The 22,202-nt window shown below is 38.2% G+C and overlaps 1 protein-coding gene across 1 annotated transcript in view; it reads left to right on the top strand.

Moving 5' to 3' along the window:
- IARS2 (isoleucyl-tRNA synthetase 2, mitochondrial) overlaps nt 1–22,202 on the top strand; it is a 54,731-nt gene that overhangs the window by 6,712 nt on the left and 25,817 nt on the right. The window contains exons 4-12 of the mRNA XM_003265081.4: nt 1,238–1,386; nt 1,472–1,521; nt 1,604–1,713; nt 1,796–1,886; nt 2,561–2,676; nt 5,492–5,661; nt 6,654–6,744; nt 10,391–10,542; nt 13,575–13,735. Of these exons, the coding sequence (XP_003265129.1) occupies nt 1,238–1,386; nt 1,472–1,521; nt 1,604–1,713; nt 1,796–1,886; nt 2,561–2,676; nt 5,492–5,661; nt 6,654–6,744; nt 10,391–10,542; nt 13,575–13,735 (1,090 nt within the window). The remainder of the gene's footprint in view (nt 1–1,237; nt 1,387–1,471; nt 1,522–1,603; nt 1,714–1,795; nt 1,887–2,560; nt 2,677–5,491; nt 5,662–6,653; nt 6,745–10,390; nt 10,543–13,574; nt 13,736–22,202) is intronic.

Genomic DNA, 22,202 nt, shown 5'->3' with positions numbered 1-22,202 from the left:
TGTTCATATTTTATAAAACTATTTTTTGGTAAATTCTTTTTTTTACTTTCCTCAAGGGGGCTTGTTGACTGATTTCAGGTGTTAAGCCAAAATTCAATTCTAAAATACATATATTTTACATTAATCTCTTATTTGATCCTTTTTCTTCAGTTGACTGGGCCAGGGAGGACTCTCTTTTTCTTATATGTTATACTATTGTACATTTGGATTTAGCTGTGAAGATATTTTTACTTCCTTGTGAAACCTATTATCATTGGCTTAGATTTGATATTCTGATTAATTTTTTGTGTATAATGAAATGAAAATTGTTATCTGACCTTTTCTTAAATTAAGAAACAATAAGGAATAATTTTTCCAGTTTATTTGTCCTAAATGTGAGGTCATTGTATAAAGTCTGGAAAATACAGAAGACAGTAATAAAATTTTAACTTTTGCAATTCTGGTTAATTTTAGAATTTGTTGTAGGTATCTTCTGAACACTGTTGACCTTCAAATTATTTTTCTATTAAAAAATTTTTATAGGCCGGGCACAGTGGCTCACGCCTGTAATCCTAACACTTTGGGAGGCCGAGGGAGGTGGATCACATAAGGTCAGGAGTTTGAGACCAGCCTGGCCAACATGGCAAAACCCCGTTTCTACTAAAAATACCAAATAATTAGCCGGGCGTGGTGGCGCACGCCTGTAGTCCCAGCTACTTGGGAGGCTGAGGCACGAGAATTGCTTGAACCTGTGTGGCAGAGGTCACAGTGAGCTGAGATCTGCCACTGCACTCCAGCCTGGGCAACAGAGCAAGACTCCATCTCAAAAAAAGAAAAAATTTTGTGCTCGGGCACGGTGGCTTACGCCTGTAATCCCAGCACTTTGGGAAGCCGAGGCGGGTAGATCACGAGGTCAGGAGATCCAGACCATCCTGGCTAACACAGTGAAACCCTGTCTCTACTAAAACTACAAAAAAATTAGCGGGGCGTGGTGGCAGGCGCCTGTAGTCCCAGCTACTCCGGAGGCTGAGGCAGGAGAATGGCGTGAACCCGGGAGGCAGAGGCTTGCAGTGAGCTGAGATCGCGCCACTCGTGCCACTGCACTCTATCCTGGGAGACAGACTCTGTCTCAAAAAAAAAAAAAAAAATTACATTCTAAACTGACTACAACATTTGCAGTTAGAGAGATACATGCTAAACCATGTTTAATAATTCGAATTCATTGGTTTTTTAAAAGCTTTTTTCGTCTTTTTTTTAGCTAGATCATTTGCTAAAGCAGCCATTGAGAAACAGAAATCAGCATTTATTCGTTGGGGAATAATGGCAGATTGGAATAATTGCTACTATACATTTGATGGCAAGTATGAAGCCAAACAGTTGAGAACTTTTTACCAAATGTATGATAAGGTAAAGAAGTATTTTTTCTCTTTGAGTAGGTTTTAGTATGTGTTACCAAATTCTACTTTTAACATCATATTTTTGTCTTTTATAGGGCTTGGTTTATCGATCTTACAAACCTGTGTTTTGGTCTCCGTCATCTAGGTATATAAGCATTTTTTGGTAATTAAAAGGGAGAAATTTGTGAGGCTTCCAAATATTTATGTTTAATATTTTTAAACCTTAGGACTGCATTGGCTGAAGCCGAACTTGAATATAATCCTGAGCATGTCAGTCGTTCAATATATGTAAAATTTCCTCTCTTAAAACCTTCTCCTAAATTGGCATCTCTTATAGGTAAGATTTATTCATAGCTTGAGTGTACTAAAGTTATAGAATTATCCCATTTGCTAACATATTTACAATTTTATTTTCACAGATGGTTCATCTCCTGTTAGTATTTTGGTCTGGACCACACAACCTTGGACGATTCCAGCCAATGAAGCTGTTTGCTATATGCCGGAATCAAAGTGGGTATATTATTGCATTTTTTGTTTTATACACAAATAGAATCTATTCCATTATTAACATTATTTTGAATTTATTTTATCCTCTTTATTATTTTAAAATTTAATGAATTATAACTTAGTTATTGTGTTCATATAGATTTTATTAACCTTTAGATGATCCTTTTTATGACCTTATCCGGCTTTTCGGGAAAATGAAACAGAAGTGTTAAGTTACGAAGTGTTTTGAAAATAGTACAGTTTGATCTTGAAGTCAGTCTTTTCTTTTTTCTTTCTTTTTTTTTTGGAGACCAAGTTTTGCCTTTTGTTGCCCAGGCTGGAGTACAGTGGCACGATCTTGGCTCACCACAACCTCCACCTCCCGGGTTCAAGCAATTCTCCTGCCTCAGCCTCCCAAGTAGCTGGGATTATGGGATTACAGGCATGCACCACCACGCCTGGCTAATTTTGTGTTTTTAGTAGAGACGGGATTTCTCTATGTTGGTGAGGCTGGTTGCAAACTCCCAACTTCAGGTGATCCACCTGCCTCAGCCTCCCAAAGTGCTGGGATTACAGACATGAGCCACGGCGCCTGGCCTGAAGTCAGTTTTTTCTAAAATGATTATTTAAAAATTAAAATAGTATCTGTGGCTTTTCTTGTTTCATTATTAGTAATTTATCCTAAAATTTTATGTTAGGTATGCTGTTGTGAAATGTTCTAAGTCTGGAGACCTCTACGTACTGGCTGCAGATAAAGTAGCATCTGTTGCTTCTACTTTGGAAACAACATTTGAGACTATGTCAACATTTTCAGGTGAAGATTGTTAGATATCTGACAACATAGATCAAAGTATTGGGCTGACTTGAATTTACTACTTTGCTGAACTGCCTATTCTGAATTGAAACAGATATGGCCTCTACCTTTCTAGAATACATTTTACATTGATTACACTAAAGGAGAATATACATTAAGCATGATAGGAGTATAGAAAAATATGAATATTGATAAACGTACAACAGATAAAACTAATTTCTGGCAATATCCAGTAGTTACTTGGTAAAATTTTATGCAAAATTAATTTTTAAAAATTTTTTTATCTGTTTTAATAAAAGTAGCAAGAAAGGAAATGAATGTACTTATTTTTCAATATATAATTTTAAGAAAGGATTGAATAGGTTCTGAAAATTATTCAGAAAGCAGTTCTTCTATCAAAGGAATTTTATTTTATTTTATTTTTTAAAGAGACAGGATCTCATGCTGTTGCCCATGCTGGAAGGCAGTGGTCCAGTCAGCTCATTGCAGCCTCAAACTCCCAGGCTCAAGCAATCCTCCCACCCTGGCCACCCAAGTAGCTGGGACTATAGGCACATGCCACGCACCTGGCTAATTTTGAAAAAATATTTTACAGAGATGAATTCTTGTTGTGTAGCCCAGACTGGTCTGGAATTCCTGGGCTCAAGTGATCTGCCTGCCTTGGCCTGCCAAAGTGCTGGGATTAAATGCGTAAGCCACTCTGCCTAGCCCAAAATAATTCTTTGTGAGCTATAATTTGGGACTTTTGAGGTAGTGACTGCTTTTGAAATATAATTATGGAATTCTAGGGAAGTTTAAAATTAGCTTTTTGTTGTAGTTGTTCTTTTGTTTTGTTTTGAGACGTGGTCTTGCTCTGTTGCCCAGGCTGGAGTGCAGTGGTGCCATCTTGGCTCACTGTAGCCTCCGGATCCTAGGCTCAAGTGATCTTCCTGCCTCAGCCTCTTGAGTAGCTGGGACTACAAGCGTGTGCCACCATGCTGGGCTAATTTTTCATTTTTTTTTGTAGAGATTAGGTCTTGCTACATTGCCCAGGCTGATCTTGAACTCCTGGCCTCAAGTGATCCTCCTGCCTTGGTCTTCCAAAGTGCTGGGATTACGGGCATGAGCCACTGTGCCTGGACTAAAATTTTATTTTATTTCATTTTATTTTATTTTATTTTATTTTATTTTTATTTTATTTTATTTTATTTTATTTTATTTTATTTTTTTATTTTATTTTATTTTTTATTTTATTTTATTATTTTATTTTATTATTTTATTTTATTTTTTTATTTTATTTTATTTATTTTATGTTATGTTATTTTATGTTATTTTATTTTATGTTATTTTATTTTATTTTAGAGATGAGGTCTCACTATGTTGCCCAGGCAGATCTTGAACTCCTGAGCTCAAGTGTTCCTCCTGCCTCTGCCTCTCAAAGTGCTGGGATTATAGACGTGAGCCACCATGGCTGGCCTAAAATTATCTTTGATCCTTAGGTATGCTATATCTTTTAATTTCTTGCTAAAAAATCAATCACATGAATAAAGATACAAAAACTGCCTAGAAAGACTGCCTAGCTAAATAGGAAAGCCCTGTAAATTAATCAGTTCAGATACAAGCCAATGAGAAGTTTAAACAATCTTAACAAAAATAAAAAGATTTTTATGTCAGAGGCAGGAAAGGAGCTTAAGAATTTTTAAGACCATTCGGTCCTCTTTGGTGCAATAGGATAATAAAAATAAAAACCAAAATAGTAATTTACTTCACACCCTCTCTCACCGTGTTGCCCAGGCTTGTTTCAAACTCCTGGGCTCAAGCAATCTTCCTGCCTCAGCCTCCCAAAGTGCTGCAATTATGGACATGAGCTACTGCACCCAGCCCCCTGCTCTTTTTTTTTTTTGAGACGGAGTCTTGCTCTGTCGCCCAGGCTGGAGTGCAGTGGCACAATCTCGGCTCACTGCAAGCTCCGCCTCCCGGGTTCACGCCATTCTCCTGCCTAAGCCTCTCCGAGTAGCTGAGACTACAGGCGCCCGCCACCACGCCCGGCTAATTTTTTGTATTTTTTTTTTTAGTAGAGATGGGGTTTCACCGTGGTCTCGATCTCCTGACCTCGTGATCCGCCCACCTCGGCCTCCCAAAGTGCTGGGATTACAAGCGTGAGCCACCGCACCCGGCCCCCTGCTCTTTTATAAATGCAGAGGATATTAAAGACTTCATTGTCAAGTTATACGTTATCATAGAAGCTAAAAATCACAAGATTTTTGAAAGTGTTAAGGTTGAATTTAAAGATCTTTTGTCTAGATAGCATAATTGTTTCAAATTCTTACTATCAGATAATTATTGAGTTGCTATTTGAGTCATCATATTGTGGAGGAGTATATATATATTTCTTATCCCTGTCAAAATAAGCTGGTGTCATGTAGCTACTACTTATTAAAGTACTAGGAATGTTGAAGAGCTAAAAATGAAGTAATTTGTATGGGGTAAGTTTTCTTTCCAGAAAAAAATGCATTATTTCTTATTAATTACTTAGAGACCTTTTTGGGAGGGTGGTGAGGGAGAGTATTAAGTGGTAGATGCAGTAAGTATCAAAACACTTAAACTACATTAACTCTGTTTATTCTCACAGCAACCCTCTGAGGTGGGAACCATAATTATCTGCATTTTATAGATTCCAGAAGGTCACAGAACAAGTTAAAGGGGAAGCTGGAATTTAAGCCTAGCCAGTATTGTTCTAGATTCTGCACATTTGACCTGATATTCTATTGCTAAGCTTAAGGAGATAGATTTGCCATATAAAATGATTCTTAATAGTGGTTTTCTTTCCCCACAGGTGTAGATTTGGAAAATGGTACTTGCAGTCATCCATTAATTCCTGATAAAGCCTCTCCTCTTTTACCTGCAAATCATGTGACCATGGCAAAAGGAACAGGATTGGTTCACACAGCCCCAGCTCATGGTATGGAAGATTACGGTGTAGCGTCTCAGCACAACCTGCCCATGGTACTGTTCCTCCTTTTTCATTTTTAATTATTCATCTTAATAAAAGGAAATGATAAATTCTAACCAACATCTTTATTTTTTAAAAATGATGATTTTTGTCATCGTAATTGTGAAATGCTTAGGTTTGTGTAGTACTCTAAAGTTTCATTAATTCGTACTAATTGAAAAAGATTTCCCAGAATTAGGAGACAATTAGCACGTTAGAATTGAAGTATATATATCATGGGGCACTTTTAAAATACTTTATTTCTAGTATCAAGTCACATACACAAATTACTTTTACTCCCTGAAAAAGCCTGTTTGTTTGTTTTAGCTAAACAGTCCTCTCTACATTTACTTTACATACTTCAGTTAGCAAGTATTTCCATTTAGTTAAAAGGTGAGTCTGAAAGGGAACAACTGTGTACACAGGCATAGATTTGGAAACAATAGAGACCACTCAAAGGTGTTTTAATATATTTTGTTACTTTTGTTATTAAAGTTTACGTATATGCTTCAATAACACATTTTGGCTTTGGTGATTTAAATGTGTAAAATTCACAAATTCCTATTTCTTTTTCTTTTCTTTTTTCTTTTTTTTTTTGAGATGGAGTCTTGCTCTGTCACCCAGGCTGGAGTGCAGTGGTATGATCTCGGCTCACTGCAACCTCTACCTCCAGGGTTCAAGCGATTCTCCTGCCTCAGCCTCCCGAGTAGCTGGGACTACAGGTGCACACCACCACGCCTGGCTAATTTTTGTATTTTTAGTGGAAGTGGGGTTTCACTATGTTGGCCAGGCTAGTCTCGAATTCCTGACCTCAAGTGATCCGCCCACCTCGACCTCCCAAAGTGCTGGGATTACAGGCCTGAGCACCGCGCCTGGCCAAGTACCTAGAGTTTCAATGTAGAAAAAACTAGGCTATAATGAGATGTTTTATATATATTGTTTTGCCAGATATTGTCATAAGAGAAAATGTCTTGATATTTTAATTGTTCAAAATGATACTTTATAGGATTGTTTAGTGGACGAAGATGGAGTTTTCACAGATGTTGCAGGTCCTGAACTTCAAAACAAGGCTGTCCTTGAAGAGGGAACTGATGTGGGTGAGCATCATATCTGTTGATATCATACATGTTTTCTGAAAAGTAGCTAGCAGTAACCTTTGCTACCTATTTTCCCTTCTTATACTTTAACAGAAACAAAAAACTAAAATTATGTCTTGTTTTGCCACATGTTTTTAAATGGAGTTTGAGACTGTTTCATCTTTTGCTTTGAAGCTGCTTTATTTAAGCAAGTCAGGGCAGTCAACAGGGAGTGAAGTTATTTTAGAGCTGTAGAGATAATAATCAGCAGTATTACTTTTGTGGAAGGATACAATCAAGATCAGGGCTGGATGTTGACTGTAAATTACACATTCCCCACTCACTTTTTAACCCTTGTAAATAACTGACCTTTATGGCATGGTTTATTTATTAGAATCTTGGGAATCCTCCAGACTTGAATTGTCTTTCTGCCTTTCTTTACAGATTGAGACCAGGTGCTATGAAAACGTTTCTTTGTCCACACTAAGACTAAGGCTAATTAGACCTGATATATTAGTTTTCTAAGGCTACTGTAAAAAATCACCATAAACTTGGTGGTTTGAAACAACAGAAATTTATTCTCTCAAGTGCCAGAAGCCGGAAGTCTAAACTGATGGTACTGGCAGGACCATGTTTTTCTGAAGGTTCTATGGGAGAATCCTTACTTGCCTGTTTCTAGTTTTGGTGGCTCCTGGAAATCCTTGGCATTCCTTGGTTTATAACTGTGTTACTCACTCTCTGCCTCTCTTGTCACATGGCCTTCTTTAGATCTTACTTGTTTTTTCGAGACTGAGTCTCACTTTCTCACCCAGGTTGGTATGCAGTGGCATGCTCTCAGCTCACTGCCACCTCTGTGTCCTGGGTTCAAGTGATTCTTGTGCCTTAGCCTCCCGAGCAGATGGGATTACAGGCATATGCCACCATACCCAGCTAATTTTTTTTTTTTTTTTTTTTTTTTGAGACACAATCTCACTCTGTTGCCCAGGCTGGAGTGCAGTGGTGTGATCTCAGCTCACTGCAACCTCTGCCTCCTGGGTTCAAGCAATTCTCTTGCCTCAGCCTCCCAAGTAGCTGAGATTACAGGCACACAGCACCACTCCTGGCTAATTTTTGTATTTTTAGTAGAGATGGGGTTTCACCATGTTGGCCAGGCTGGTCTTGAACTCTTGACCTCAGGTGATCTGCCCACCTTGGCCTCCCAAAGTGCTGGGATTACAGGCGTGAGCCCTCACTGTGTCAGGTCATAATATTTTTGTTTTTTATTTTATTTTTATTTTTTTTTTGAGACAGAGTCTTGCTCTGTTGCCCAGGCTGGAGTACAGTGGCGCGATCTTGGCTCACTGCAAGCTCCGCCTCCCGGGTTCATACATTCTCCTGCCTCAGCCTCCCGAGTAGCTGGGACTACAGGCGCCCGCCACCATGCCCGGCTAATTTTTTGTATTTTTAGTAGAGATGGGGTTTCACCGGGTTAGCCAGGATGGTCTCGATCTCCTGACCTCATGATCCACCCGTCTTGGCCTCCCAAAGTGCTGGGTTTACAGGCATGAGCCACTGCGCCTGGCCTATTTTTTATTTTTAATAGAGACAGGGTTTCACCATGTTGACCAGGCTGGTCTCAAACTCCCGGCCTCAAGTGATCCACCTGCCTAGGCCTCCCAAAGTGTTGGGATTATAGGTGTAAGCTACCATACCCAGCCACCTTCTTTAGGTCTTAAATGTCTCTCTGTGAATCCTCTTTTTTTTTTTTTTTTTTTTTTTTTTTATTGGAGGGACTGGTTCTTTATTTCAGAAAGACACTTGTCAAATATTCAGTATCAAAACAGGTGGACTACTGATTTCTGTTTCTTCCAATCGGCCCCAAAGAGACTATATCAAAGGACAGTACGTTTTAAGCCAGTAAGCCACAGGATGTACACCTGACAGGCTTTACAGAAACCTTACCAGAAAGTGGGGATTGGGTAGGGAAAGAAACTTTAAAAGATCAGCAAACTGCCAGCCCGGCCGGGCGCGGTGGCTCACGCCTGTAATCCCAGCACTTTGGGAGGCCGAAGCGGATGGATCACGAGGTCAGGAGTGCAAGACCAGCCCGGCCAACGTGGCGAAACCCTGTCTCTACTAAAAATACAAAAAATTAGCCAGGTGTGGTGGTAGGTGCCTGTAATCCCAGCTACTCGGGAGGGTGAGGCAAGAGAATCACTTGAACCCGGGAGGCAGAGGTTGCAGTGAGCTGAGACCGCACCATTGCACTCCAGCCTGGGCAACAGAGCGAGACTCCATCTCAAAAAAAAAAAAAAGTCTGCCAGCCCACAGACTGTAGAGGGCTGTCACAGTCAAACTGGGTGGCCAGGGTGCCACAAACCCAAAGAAGCAAAGTTTCAAGATAATACAAAAATTTTAAAAAGTTTTGTACATAAGCTGTTCAAGATTTCTCTAGCATTGACTGATACTAAGCACAATGAGATGGCACTTTTAGAGACAGCAGCTTCAAACCCAGAAAAGGCTAATGAGGTGAGTTTCACATGGCTGAATCAGTGGCAAAAACATAATCTTTGTATCCTCTTCTAAGAACACCAGTGCTCCCTAATGCAGTCTGACCTCATCTAAACTTGATTACATCTGCAGAGGGCTGATTCCCAAGTAAGGTCACATTTACTAGTGCTGGGGGTTAGATCTTCTTGGGGACACAGTTCAACCCACTACACCTGGTTTCTTCCAGATTACCTGGAGACCCTTTTAAGATTCACGGCATGAAAGATTATGGCTCTAAACTTCAAATGTAGAATTCTAGATATAATCTGTTCATCTTTTCTTTGATGTGGAAAGAGGTGGAAGTCACATAATTTGGAGTCTGATTAAGATTTTACAGTCCCTGCTTTTTTTTGCCAGGAGAATCCCAGAGCACACCTTTGATACCTGGAAGGTGACTACTCTTTTTTATTTTTATTTTTTTGTGAGACAGAGTCTCGCTTTGTTGCCAGGCTGGAATGCAGTGGCGCAATCTCGGTTCACTGCAGCCTCTGCCTCCTAGGTTCAGATGATTCTCCCACCTCAGCCTCCCAAGTGGCTGGGATTACAGGTGCACGCCACTATACCCTGCTAATTTTTTTGTATTTTTAATAGAGATGGAGTTTCGCCATTCAGGCCAGGCTGGTCTTGAACTCCTGACCTCAAGTGATCCTCTCGTCCCTGCCTCCTAAATTGTTGGGATTACAGTTGTGAGCCACCACGCCCGGCCAAGTTGACTACTCTTTTTTTCTTATGAGATGGAGTCTCGCTCTGTCACCCAGGCTGTAGTACAGTGGCATGATCTCGGCTCACTGCAACCTCCGCCTCCCAGGTTCAAGCGATTCTCCTGCCTCAGCCCCCTGAGTAGCTGGGATTACAGGCACACGCCACTATGCCTGGCTGATTTTTGTATTTTTAGTAGAGACGAGGTTTCACCATGTTGGTCAGGCTGGTCTCGAGCTCCTGACCTTGTGATCTGCCCGCCTCAGCCTCCCAAAGTGCTGAGATTATAGGCATGAGCCACTGTGGCCGGCAAGGTGACTACTCTTATTGCCACCTGTTGCTGCAGATTTAGTATTTTTGGAAGTTTAGAGCATTTTTAGGATTTTCACAGTACTTTTTAATTATGTCTAATATAATTTGGTGTTTTTTTTTTTTTAAGTTATAAAGATGCTTCAGACTGCAAAGAATTTGTTGAAAGAGGAAAAATTGGTGCACAGCTATCCCTATGACTGGAGGACCAAGAAACCCGTGGTTATTCGTGCCAGCAAGCAGTGGTTTATAAACATCACGGATATTAAAACTGCAGCCAGGGTATAAAAAGCATCCTGTTTTAAGGGGTCGGGCGTATCATTCCCTCAGTATAAAGGGGCTGCATGTGAGGTTGAGGTGGGGTTTCAGGAGTAACAGGGATTGCTGCTATTATGATTTAGTTTCATAAAATTGTAGAATTTTAGATCTGGAAGGACCTTGGACTTCCATTTTTTCATTATACATGTGTGGGAAATGAGGCATAAAGAGGTTGAGTGATTTGTCCAAATCACACTGTTAGTAGATAGACTTTCTTGCCCAGTGTTGTCAAAGTTGCATAGAATTTGGACAAAACTGTGTTACCTGGTTTAACCTGCCACAGCCTCTGTTTCCTCATCTATGTAAAGTGGTAATAATGCCTATCTCATGGAGTAAGGAAATACAAGTTTCCAGAATACAGTCTGATACATAATAAGCAGTCAGTAAAACTTTTTTAAACCCTTTGCTTTCTTAAGATTGAAATGCAATCAATTAAAAAAGTTACTGTTCTACTTACAAAGGAAGCATATTAAAAAGAAAAACTAACAATATGAAAAATATACAAAGTTGTTGCTTTGGAGGTAACAAATACTTATAACTTATATTCTAAATACTTAATGTATATTTGAGCCCTTTCATTTAATATGTATCTTTCTATGTGGGTGTATATATGTGTGTGTGTGTGTGTGTGTGTAAACATCTCTCACAACTTGATTCTATTTAATGAAAGAGCTTAAATATATATGTGTTAACCAGGTTGAATATATAGATATTTTGCTTTACATTTTGAAAGATACTACTGTATTTAGCTGGTTCATCTATTGGCCTGGCAATTTGGGGTCCTTGCCAAAGCTTTTTATAGCAGTTTAAACTTTCTATACTTGTGTAATGTGGACAACTGTAATATATAGTGCGTTTTGTTTTTTTTCTTCGTTTAAAGCCTCTCTTCCTTATTTGTCAATGTTAAAATTTGTAAATTGCAGCTCTGCACCGATTTTTGGTTGTAGAACCAAATCTAAGTCTGACACAATATATTTAAGCCAAGTTTTTTTTAAACTTTTTTGTAAAGTTAAAAATTGTTCTTTGCAGAAGTAGTGCTAGAATAGGATAATGTGTTGTCGTATTCCCATCACTCAGTTTCAACAAGAATCAACTTTTGGTTAATTTTGTTTTTGTTTACACCCCTCCCACCACCCACTTTTTACCCCTTAACAATTGGATTATTTTGAAGCAAACTCCAGGCATTATTTCTTCCATATTATATATTGTCCCGGCAATATTTTAGCACGTATATTTGAAAGATAAACTCTTTTTTTTTTTTTTTTTTTTTTTTTTTGAAACAGGCTCTTGCTCTGTCACCCAGGCCAGAGTGCAGTGGTGTGATCTCAGCTCACTGCAACCTCCACCTCCTGGACTCAATCTATCCTCCCACCTCAGCCTCCTGAGTAGCTGGGAATACAGGCCTGTGCCACCACATCTGGCTAATTTTTGTATTTTTTCTAGAGATACGGTTTTGTCAAGTTGCCCTGGTAGGTGTCGAACTCCTGAGCTCAAGCAGTCTGCCTGCTTCGGCCTTCCAGAGTGCTGGGATTACAGGCGTGAGCCAAAGATAAACTCTGTATTTATTTATTTATTTATTTGAGATGGAGTTTCACTCTTGTTGCCCAGGCTGGAGTGCAATGGTGTGATCTTGGCTCACAGCAACCTCCGCCTCCCAGGTTCAAGCAATTCCCTGCCTCAGCCTTCTGATTAGTTGGGATTATAGGCATGCACCACCATGCCCGGCTAATTTTTTTGTATTTTTGGTAGAGACAGGGTTTCTCCATGTTGGCCAGGCTGGTCTCGAACTCCTGACCTCAGGTGATCCACCTGCCTTGGCCTCCCAAAGTGCTGGGATTACAGACGTGAGCCACCACGCTCAGCCAAACTCTTTAAAGCATAATTCCTATGCCATTATCACCACCTTTAAAAAGTAATAGTTATCCGTTAGCAAAATCAAATATCTATTCAATATTCACATTTCTTAGACTTTTAAACCGAGTATAGTATTAATCAAATTGATTTGTAGAGATTTTGCCATTCTGCCAATAGGTGGTGCTACAGAGAGTTTGGGGGAGGGGACTTCTGGTAGTTAATGGTGAGTGAGGAAACCATTTAAACCTTCTTTGAAAATGTAAAAATGCTTTTATTAATGGATAGAAAGATTTTTTAAAATGAAGTTAACATTTTGACCTTTTTGGAGAGTATTAGTAAACATTTTTGCTATACAATCTTTTGCTAGTTGACACATTAAATCAAATGGTAGCAGTTTTCAACCTTATTTTGGGAATGGAGGAAGGGAGCTTTCTTGAGAGGAAGTAACTGTTATCCATTTGTCAATAGAGAGAGAGAGAGAGATTTATTTTAGAGACAGGCTCTTGCTCTGTCGCCCAGTATGGAGTGCACTGCCATGCTCATAGCTCACTGCAACCTTGAACTCTTGGGCTCAAGTGATCCTCCCATCTCAGCCTCCCAAAATGCTGGGATTACAGGTTTCAGCCACATGCTTGGGCTTATTTTGAGAAAGTGTTTTCTATATTGTAAACTATATTATGTAAAATTAGGTATATCACAATCTTTTTTTGGCAGCCTACAATAGTAATTTTTTTTTAAGCATTTTTAAAAATGGTGGAAATCAAGTTTGAATTGATTTTAACTATAGTTTAGTGAAGTATAATAGTTCTGTGAAAGCTTTTATTACCAGTTTTGATCTAGGGTTGGTGTAAATTAGAAATTGGTAGGAAATCTTTTGTAACATTGTTAAAAAATGCAACAATGCCCCTGATATCATCACTGCTCCTGATATTATTTGCTAAGTTCTTTGTGGCTCCATTTTTACTTTGCCTTATTTGCTCTGAAATCTTTTAGTTCTTTAGTTGTTTTTTTGAGGGGAGGGTAAGGGAGATATGTGAATGGCTACAAACATCCAAAAGAAAGAAATGCATTTGGAAAGTTGACTGTTCTAGAATACTTGTTCTGCTTTCTCTCACAAGACTTGATTTATGAATTAATTGCAGGAATTGTTAAAAAAGGTGAAATTTATTCCTGGATCAGCACTGAATGGCATGGTTGAAATGATGGACAGGCGGCCATATTGGTGTATATCAAGGCAAAGAGTTTGGGGTGTTCCAATTCCTGTGTTTCATCATAAGACAAAGGATGAATACTTAATCAACAGGTAGAATGCTTTCTAAAATTTTTTAGTGTTTTAAAATGAATTATTTTTTCTTCAAAAATTGAAAAATAATGTGGTCCATTAAGAACCGTTTATATATGTTAAATAAAATATGCTAAAATAGTCTTTTTGGGGTCTAAAATATAAACTCAAAATGATTCTATCATAGAGTTTTATTAAAAACTAGATTTTCTTAAATATTGATACTTAGAAGTAAAGGCTCTGATTTTTTTTCTATGAGAATTTATTGGGCTATATTAAGGTATCATGGATCCAAAGATGGACAGTGTTTAGCTGGGGAGCCTGAAATGTATTTTTTCTTCAGGAATGAAGAGAATCACTCTCACATTCTGAGTCTGCTGTCCTTTTCAGTGGAAATGGGATTATGTAATTATGTAGATACTTAAAATTTAAGAAATTATAATATAGTTAAATGCACATGATTACACTGATCATTATATTCCCAGTTTTTCTTGTTTCTTTCCTTTTTTTTTTTTTTTTTTTTGAGTTGGAAAGGTAATAGATGGACATAGTGAACAATTCATAGTAGAAAAGCTTGTGCACTGAAAAGTAGGCTTTTTCCTACTCCAGGTATCCAGAACCTTTTTTTGAGGCAGTCATTGTTTACAGCTGTTTCTGAATCTTTCCAGAAAAAATGAATTCTGCTGTCAGCACATACATATGTTTATACAAAAGGGAATATCTCTATCTTCTGCTCTGTGCCTAGAGTTTTTTCACTTTGTGTGTTATGGTTTATTCCAAATCACTACACATGGATCAGCCTCATTCTTAAGCTTTATTAAGGCATACTTTACATACTATAAAATTCATGGCCGGGTGCGATGGCTCACACCTGTAATCCCAGCACTTTGGGAGGCCGAGGCTGGTAGATCATGAGGTCAGGAGTTCAAGACCAGCCTGGCCAAGATGGTGAAACCCCATCTCTACCGAAAATACAAAAATTAGCCAGGCATGGTGGCGCGGGCCTGTAATCTCAGCTACTCCGGAGGCTCAGGCGGAGAACTGCTTGAACCTGGGAGGCGGAGGTTGCAGTTAGCCAAGATTGCGCCACTGGACTCCATCCTGGGTGACAGAGCGAGACTCTATCTCAAAAAAATTAAAAAAGAAAAAAATTCATTTATTATAAGTGATTTATAGTAAATTTATTCAGTTTTACAGCCACTATCATAATTATGTCTTAGAATAATTCTTTTATCCCGAACAGCTCCCTTTTGTGCTTTTTGAAAGAGAAGTTGCTTGGAAATCTGTGAGCTTTGGAGAATGGCAACTGAATTTGAACCCAGACTTTGCCATTCACTGTGTGTGAGACTCTGAGGAATTTACTTAACCTCTGGCTCCTCTATAAAATAGGAAAAACAGGCCGGGCGCGGTGGCTCACGCTTGTAATCCCAGCACTTTGGGAGGCCGAGGCGGGCGGATCACGAGATCAGGAGATCGAGACCACGGTGAAACCCCATCTCTACTAAAAATACAAAAAATTAGCCGGGCGTGGTGGCGGGCGCCTGTAGTCCCAGCTATTCAGAGAGGCTGAGGCAGGAGAATGGCATGAAGCCGGGAGGCGGAACTTGCAGTGAGCCAAGACTGCGCCACTGCACTCCAGCCTGGGCGACAGAGCAAGACTCCGTCTCAAAAAAAAAAAAAAAAAAAATAGGAAAAACAATGGTTGCAGGTAGACTGTGATGAATACTAAATAATAAATGCAAACTACTTGGTGTAAAGCACAGTATTCCGTAGACGATGAGCTATTCATGTATTCACTGAAGAAACATTTTTATGTGGGCGCAGTGGCTTATGCCTGTAATCCCAGCACTTTGGGAGGCCAAGGCGGCAGGATTGCCTGAAGCCAGCAGTTCAAGATTGCAGTGAGACCCCATCTCTACAGAAAAATTTAAAAATTAGTTGATGTGGTAGTGTGGGCCTGTAGTCCCAGCTACTTGGGAGGCTAAGGCGAGAGGATTGCTCAAGTCCAGGAGTTTGAGGTTATAGTGAACTATGATCATGCCACTGCACTCCAGCCTGGATGACAGAGCAAGACACTGTCTCTTCAGAACGAAACAAAACAGAACACATTGTTAAGCACTTAGTACGTGTCAGTGCTAGGAACTGCTAGTAGCTACAGTGAACAAGACTGACATGGCCCCTGTTTTTAATGAGATAATAGTCTAGCTAGTTTATCTTCTAGTAATATTAGGGAGGCTTTGAGTGTTGTTGCTGTTTTTCACAGATGTGGAGAGGGGAATGTTAATTATTCCTTTTAGGAACACATTCTAGGTTTTCATTTTCTTTGAGCAATTTCTTTTAATTTGGTGAATGGAATTTTTTCTAAATTATGCTGTTAAGGAGTTTAAACTTTTAAGTAGACTTGAGGAGTAAGAGTATGTTTTAGGAAAAGAAAGTAGAGGCTAGAGACTGGAAAGTCATTGGAAAGCTATTTCAATATTATTATAAGTTGGAGCTGAGGTAAGACTTTAGAAATAATCTAAATATTATTGCTGTGTTGTTCTTACAGAGCTTGGTCAGATGTAAACTACTAATATCTTAATACTTACATTAAGAATTATGTAAATTTTGTCTAGTTCAGATTATTTTATTTTATTTTTGATACAGTCTCACTCTGTCACCCAGGCTGGAGTGCAGTGGTGCGATCTTGGCTCACTACAACCTCCGCCTCCCAGGTTCAAGTGATTCTCCCTCCTCAGCCTCCTGAGTAGCTGGGCCTACAGGCATGTGCCACTGACCTGGCTAATTCTTGTATTTTTAGTAGAGATGGGCTCTTGCCACGTTGACGAGGCTGGTCTCGAACTCTTGGCCACAAAGGATCCATCTGCCTCTGCCTCCCAGAGTGCTGTGATTACAGGCATGAGCCACCATGCCCGGCCTCAGACTTAGTTTAAAAGAAAAAGAATTAAAGTGATTATAGCTGAGACGAATTTCCACAAGCATTTGTTTAAAATTTCACACTGGAGAGTTGGTTTTTTTTTTTGGAAACTTTTATAAGCCATGTCATTGTCTCCTCTTCTTTTTGTTTTTTTTTTTTTTTTTTTTTTTGAGATGGAGTTTCACTTTTGTTTCCTAGGCTGGAGTGCAATGGCACGATCTCAGCTCACTGCAATCTCCGCCTCCCAGGTTCAAGTGATTCTCCTGCCTCTGCCTCCTGAGTAGCTGGGATTAGAGGCATGCGCCACATGCCTGGCTAATTTTTTATATATATATATATATGGTTTTTTTTTTTTTTTTAGTAGAGATGGGGTTTCTCCATGTTGGTCAGGCTGGTCTCAAACTCCCGACCTCAAGTGATCCGCCTGCCTTGTCCTCCCAAAGCGCTGGGATTATAGGCGTGAGCCACCATGCCTGGCTACTCTTCTTTTCATTATTTAGAGAGCAAGATGTCTAGGGAATTTCACTGAAGTGATTGAGGTGGGTGGAGATTCCTTGGTGAAATAGCCCTCTGGACTCTGAGGTGGATCATACGTATGTATTACTAAATATAGCAAACTGGTTTAATTGATGCATCCTGATAAATGGTACATAGGTTGACTGGTCAGTGAGTTAGGTGAAATAAATATGAGCTTTGTCAGAAAAACACAAACAAGTTTTCATTAGGTATATTTATGTTTTATTTACTCAATACATTTACATGGTAGTGTTACAGATTATCTTCTGTGTACCTGCCATTGCGTTGGTTCCATGGTGTTAGTCGATTTCTGATATTGAAGTAGCACAGTCATACAGAATATTGGCCTAAAGAAATGACAGGCAAACTCAGCTATATTGTCTGTCAATTCATAGGTCATTTTCCTGTATACCATTTCTGAATGATGACTTTAATCCTTTTCCATTATTGGATCTTTTTGGTGTTGTAAAACTTGAATTTAAGAAAATTGATATTAATTCTTAATTATTTGTTAATTTTATAAAACAGGCTGAAAGTTTATCTTTTTTTCCACCGGAATCAAATGAGAGTCCAAGTGACCACAATTTTCTGTCTTTCTTTATTATACTTTTATACTGTAGCAAGTTGGTAACTATCAAAAGTAACAGCATCTCCACTGGAAATTGGTACACAGTCCACATGGAGTTGCTGTTACACTTGATAACACCATTAAACATATAAGGAGATTCCTTTTGCTCATCATGGGATCTGTACATTATCTCTAAGTATACTTGTTTCACAGAAGAAAGTCTCGATGTATTCATGTTCTAAATAAGTTTAGGGACTGGTAGATTTGAAACGCTGGTGTTTTATTTTGATTTGAATTAATAGTGTCATTTGCATTTTAGATCATATTTGTATTTTCTCAAGAAATAATTCCATTTTGACTTTACTGTCATTGGTCATTTTTTGAATCTGTGATATAATGCCATTAGAATTTAGGTTGAAATCTGTTACTAGTCAATAAAAACAGAATAAATAATTTTTAGCATAAAAAAGATAAAATTTAGAAATACTGGCTACCTGGGAAGGAAAAGAAGTTGGTTAAATTTCTTCCATCATTTCAAACAGTTATATCACTTTCATGCTATTAATGCTATAGTTAACATAGGGAAACTTAGCCCCTAACTTCTGGAAATTATGAGAAATTTAGTAAAAATAGCCAAGGAATTTCCAATATAATTTGAGTGTTAACTTTAGCTACGTCAAATTTTTTCTCAGTTAACAATAATAAACCTTTTGTTCAAAAAGTTTATGTTCATTAAATAAAGAAAAATTTCTCCAAAATGGTTTTTTGTCAGCTTTACAACATAAATCTAGGATTAAATTAAAAATGGAATTTCCCCTCCCAAATTTCACTTTGTTCTAGAATTAAATTTAGTAAACAAATGTGAAACATTTAGCCTCTTACCTCATTCTTCTTCCAGTAAGTTAGAGAAGAAAAGTTGTCTTAATCTTTAATATTTTTGCTTATAAAGGCAAAACACAGAAGACAGTGGGATGACAGCAGTCGTTTCTTTGTTGTTTGGTAGTCTTAATGCTGCTTAATGTCCATAACACGCTAAATAAGCCTCATTCCAGTTGATATCGAAGTTCAGAATGATTGGCTGATGTCATAGTTGCTCATGCTACCTAGTGGATTTTCACAGATTGAAACCTAAGAAGGGACACGTAATGCATGTGTTGAGATAAGGCCTTTGAGTAAAGTACAAGGTTTTATGATGGATTTATTGCTTTATGAAATAAAGCATTAAGATGGAAGCATATAGATTACATACTGATAAGAGGTTTCACCCACTTTTATCAGCAGTTGTTTATACTGATCTTTGGGTTATAGGTTAACTATGAGTTTGTGTTAAGTATACAATATTAAAGAAATAAAGGTAGAATTCTTAAATTTCAGACAAATTAGGAATTTTCCTGCATTTTTTCTGAAGAATATTAAATATCACAAGGAAATAGTTAGAAAATTGTTTAAAAATTTTTTTAGGAAACAAAACTATTTTAAAAATCTTGTAAGTATTATCTTGGTTTCATTATTAAAAAATTCCACTTCTAAGTATTTACCCAAAGGAAATAGGACTAATACCTCTTGTGTGAAGATATGTATATAAGATGTCCAATACAGTTGTTTATAAAGGAACATAATGATATACAAAAGAAGATGTAATTTAATTAGTTATAGAAGAATGAATATGCACCTGTTAAAAATGTCAGCTTAGCTCTTAATGGTTGCCTAGTTCCTTTTGTATGAAAATCAAATGAACATAACATACCCAACGTTCGGATTTTGTTAGATGTTTGTCACGTCTCTATAATGAGTATCTTTTGAGCACTTGTTCACAGTTAACTTTATATACTTTTCTCAAATTATCTTTTTAGATTTTGTTTGAACGTTAAATTTATCTTTGTTTTTATCATCATTATACCTAGCTCAAGTTTGTGGGTTATATGTCTGTTTATTTTTATTGTAATTTTTGTTTTCAAATCTCTCTGTCACACTTTTTTTTTTTTTTTTGAGTTGGAGTCTTGCTCTTGTTCCCCAGGCTGGAGTGCAATGGTGGGATCTTGGCTAACTGCAACCTCTGCCTCCCAGGTTCAAGTGATTCTCCTGCTTCGGCCTCCCAAGTAGCTGGGATTACAGGCTTGTGCCACTATGCCTGGCTAATTTTTGTATATTTAGTAGAAATGGGGTTTCTTCATGTAGGTCAGGCTGGTCTCGAACTCCCCACCTCAGGTGATCCACCCGCCTCGGCCTCCCAAAGTGCTGGGATTACAGACGTGAGCCACCACGCCCAGCCTCTTTTTTTTTTTTTTTTTTTTTTTGAGTCGGAGTCTCGCTCTGTCACCAGGCTGGAGTGCAGTGGCACAATCTCGGCTCACTGCATCCTCTGCCTCCTGGGTTCAAGTGATCCTCCTGCCTCAGCACCCCCCAAGTAGCTGAGACTACAGTCACGCACCACCATACCTGGCTAATTTTTGTATTTTTGTAGAGACCGGGTTTTGCCATGTTGCCCAGGCTGGTCTTGAAGTCCTTAGCTCAAGTGATCCACCTATCTCAGCCTTCCAAAGTGCTAGGATTACAGGTGTGAGCCACTGTGCCCACCCAAAATTAATTTATTCAGTTGACAAAAATTGCATATATTATGTACAACATGTTTTGAAATATGTATGCATTGTGGAATGGCTAAATCTAGCGAATTAACATATATTTGTTGGGTTTTTCTTTACTCTCTCATTTTAAAATTAACTTTATTGTTTTAAAAATATAAATAATTTATCTAGAATCTCATAGTACCGAATTATAGAACATAATGCTTACTAAAGTACATTTAGTAGACTTTATTTAGAACATGATGTTTTCATAATTCACAGTATAAAGTAAGGAAGGAAGTCTTGCTCTCTAAATATTAGTGAGACTTGCTCTCTTAATGAGATAAAGCTTCTTCCCTTAAAAATGTTTCATGTTTCTTTTGGATACATTGAACAAATTTTTCTTTTGTTCTGATTCATATACATATGTAACAAGGAAAAAAATCTGAAGTATGTTGTTTTATTTACGATAGCCTTTTTGAAATTGGATTTTTAAAAATAATTGCAGGATTGCTTTTCATTGGTGTAGCTAATGTGTAGTTATGTTGTTTCTCGTAAGTGTAATTAGGTAAGCTAAAAGAAAAACAAAAAACCTTTCCTCCTCACTAAGAGACTTTTGTCAGTTTTTTAAAAAGTTTTTTAAATTTGCAAATAAAGTATATATAAAACACAAAATTACATTTCTTATGTTAAAATATGCTCTATATCTAAGTAAATTACTAATATTGTTATAAAAAAGTAGCAATTACAATGAATTTTAGACTAGAGGTGTCTGACTAAACTTGGAATTTTACCATTGCTTTAATAACATGCCAACAGCAAAATTGGAATCTTTCTTAATGCTTTTAGTTATATGCTTAGTAGGTTACTTGAATATAGTTAAATAACATTTAAAATGTCATTGAATTTTCTGATATTTAGGAATATGAAAAAGAACTTATTTTTATTTTTTTTTAAATAGAGGTGGGGTCTTTACTATGTTGCCCAGGCTGGTCTTGAACTCTTGGGCTCAAGTAATCCTCCTGCCTTGGCCTCCCAAAGTGCTAGGATTGTAGTCATGAGCCACCGTGCCAGGCCAAGAATATGAAAAAGAGCTTAGTTTTATTAAAGTTGAATTTAGGATTCTAAAATATGGATGTGGAGCTGAGTGTGGTGGCTCACAACCCATAATCTCCGCATTTTGGGAGGCTAAGCCTGGAGGATTGCATGAGGCCAGGCATTTGAGACCAGCCTGAGCAACAAAGTGAGATCCCTATCTCTAGAGGGGAGGGGGAAAAACGGCATGTTGGCATGGGCCTGTAGTCCCAGGTACTCGGGAGGCTGAGGCGGGAGGATTACTTGACGCAGGAGTTCAAGGCTTCAAGTGAGCTATGATCATGCCACTGCAATCCAGCTTGGGCCACAGAGTGATACCTTGTCTCAAAAAAATTAATTAAATAAAATAAAATGGATATGTTTCATCTGTAGTCGTAAGGTTACTCACTTTCTTTAGTTATTAGGACTTTTTCTTTTAAGAATAAAAATTTTCACCTAGTCTTCTTCGTCACTTTTTCCAATGTTTATAGAAACTGAAACTCAAAAAATAATATGATTTATTCCTGTCATTTTCCAGTAAGTCACAGTTAGAGGCTGGTCTTTGGACTTAGTGCTTGCTGTGTCAACACACTAATCTCCTGAGACTGCCTAGTTCCTCACTTCATCTCTGATACGCAGTCTTCACTCTATGCCTGGGTAAAAGAGCCTTTCTGCCATTGCTTAGCAAACTCCAGAGAGTAAGAGTGTGAATTCAGTTACAGTGTTGTCTTTATAGATGAGTTAGAGAGGCAGAATAAATAAGTAAAAACAGCACACCAAACTATGTATGATTTAGGAAACACGAATTCAAGCCCTGGTTTTAACTGTTACTTGCTTAGCCTCATAATT

The sequence above is a fragment of the Nomascus leucogenys genome, chromosome 5, assembly GCF_006542625.1.
Source record: "Nomascus leucogenys isolate Asia chromosome 5, Asia_NLE_v1, whole genome shotgun sequence".
NCBI lineage: Eukaryota > Metazoa > Chordata > Mammalia > Primates > Hylobatidae > Nomascus > Nomascus leucogenys.
This window is presented reverse-complemented; position numbering and strand designations above follow the sequence as displayed.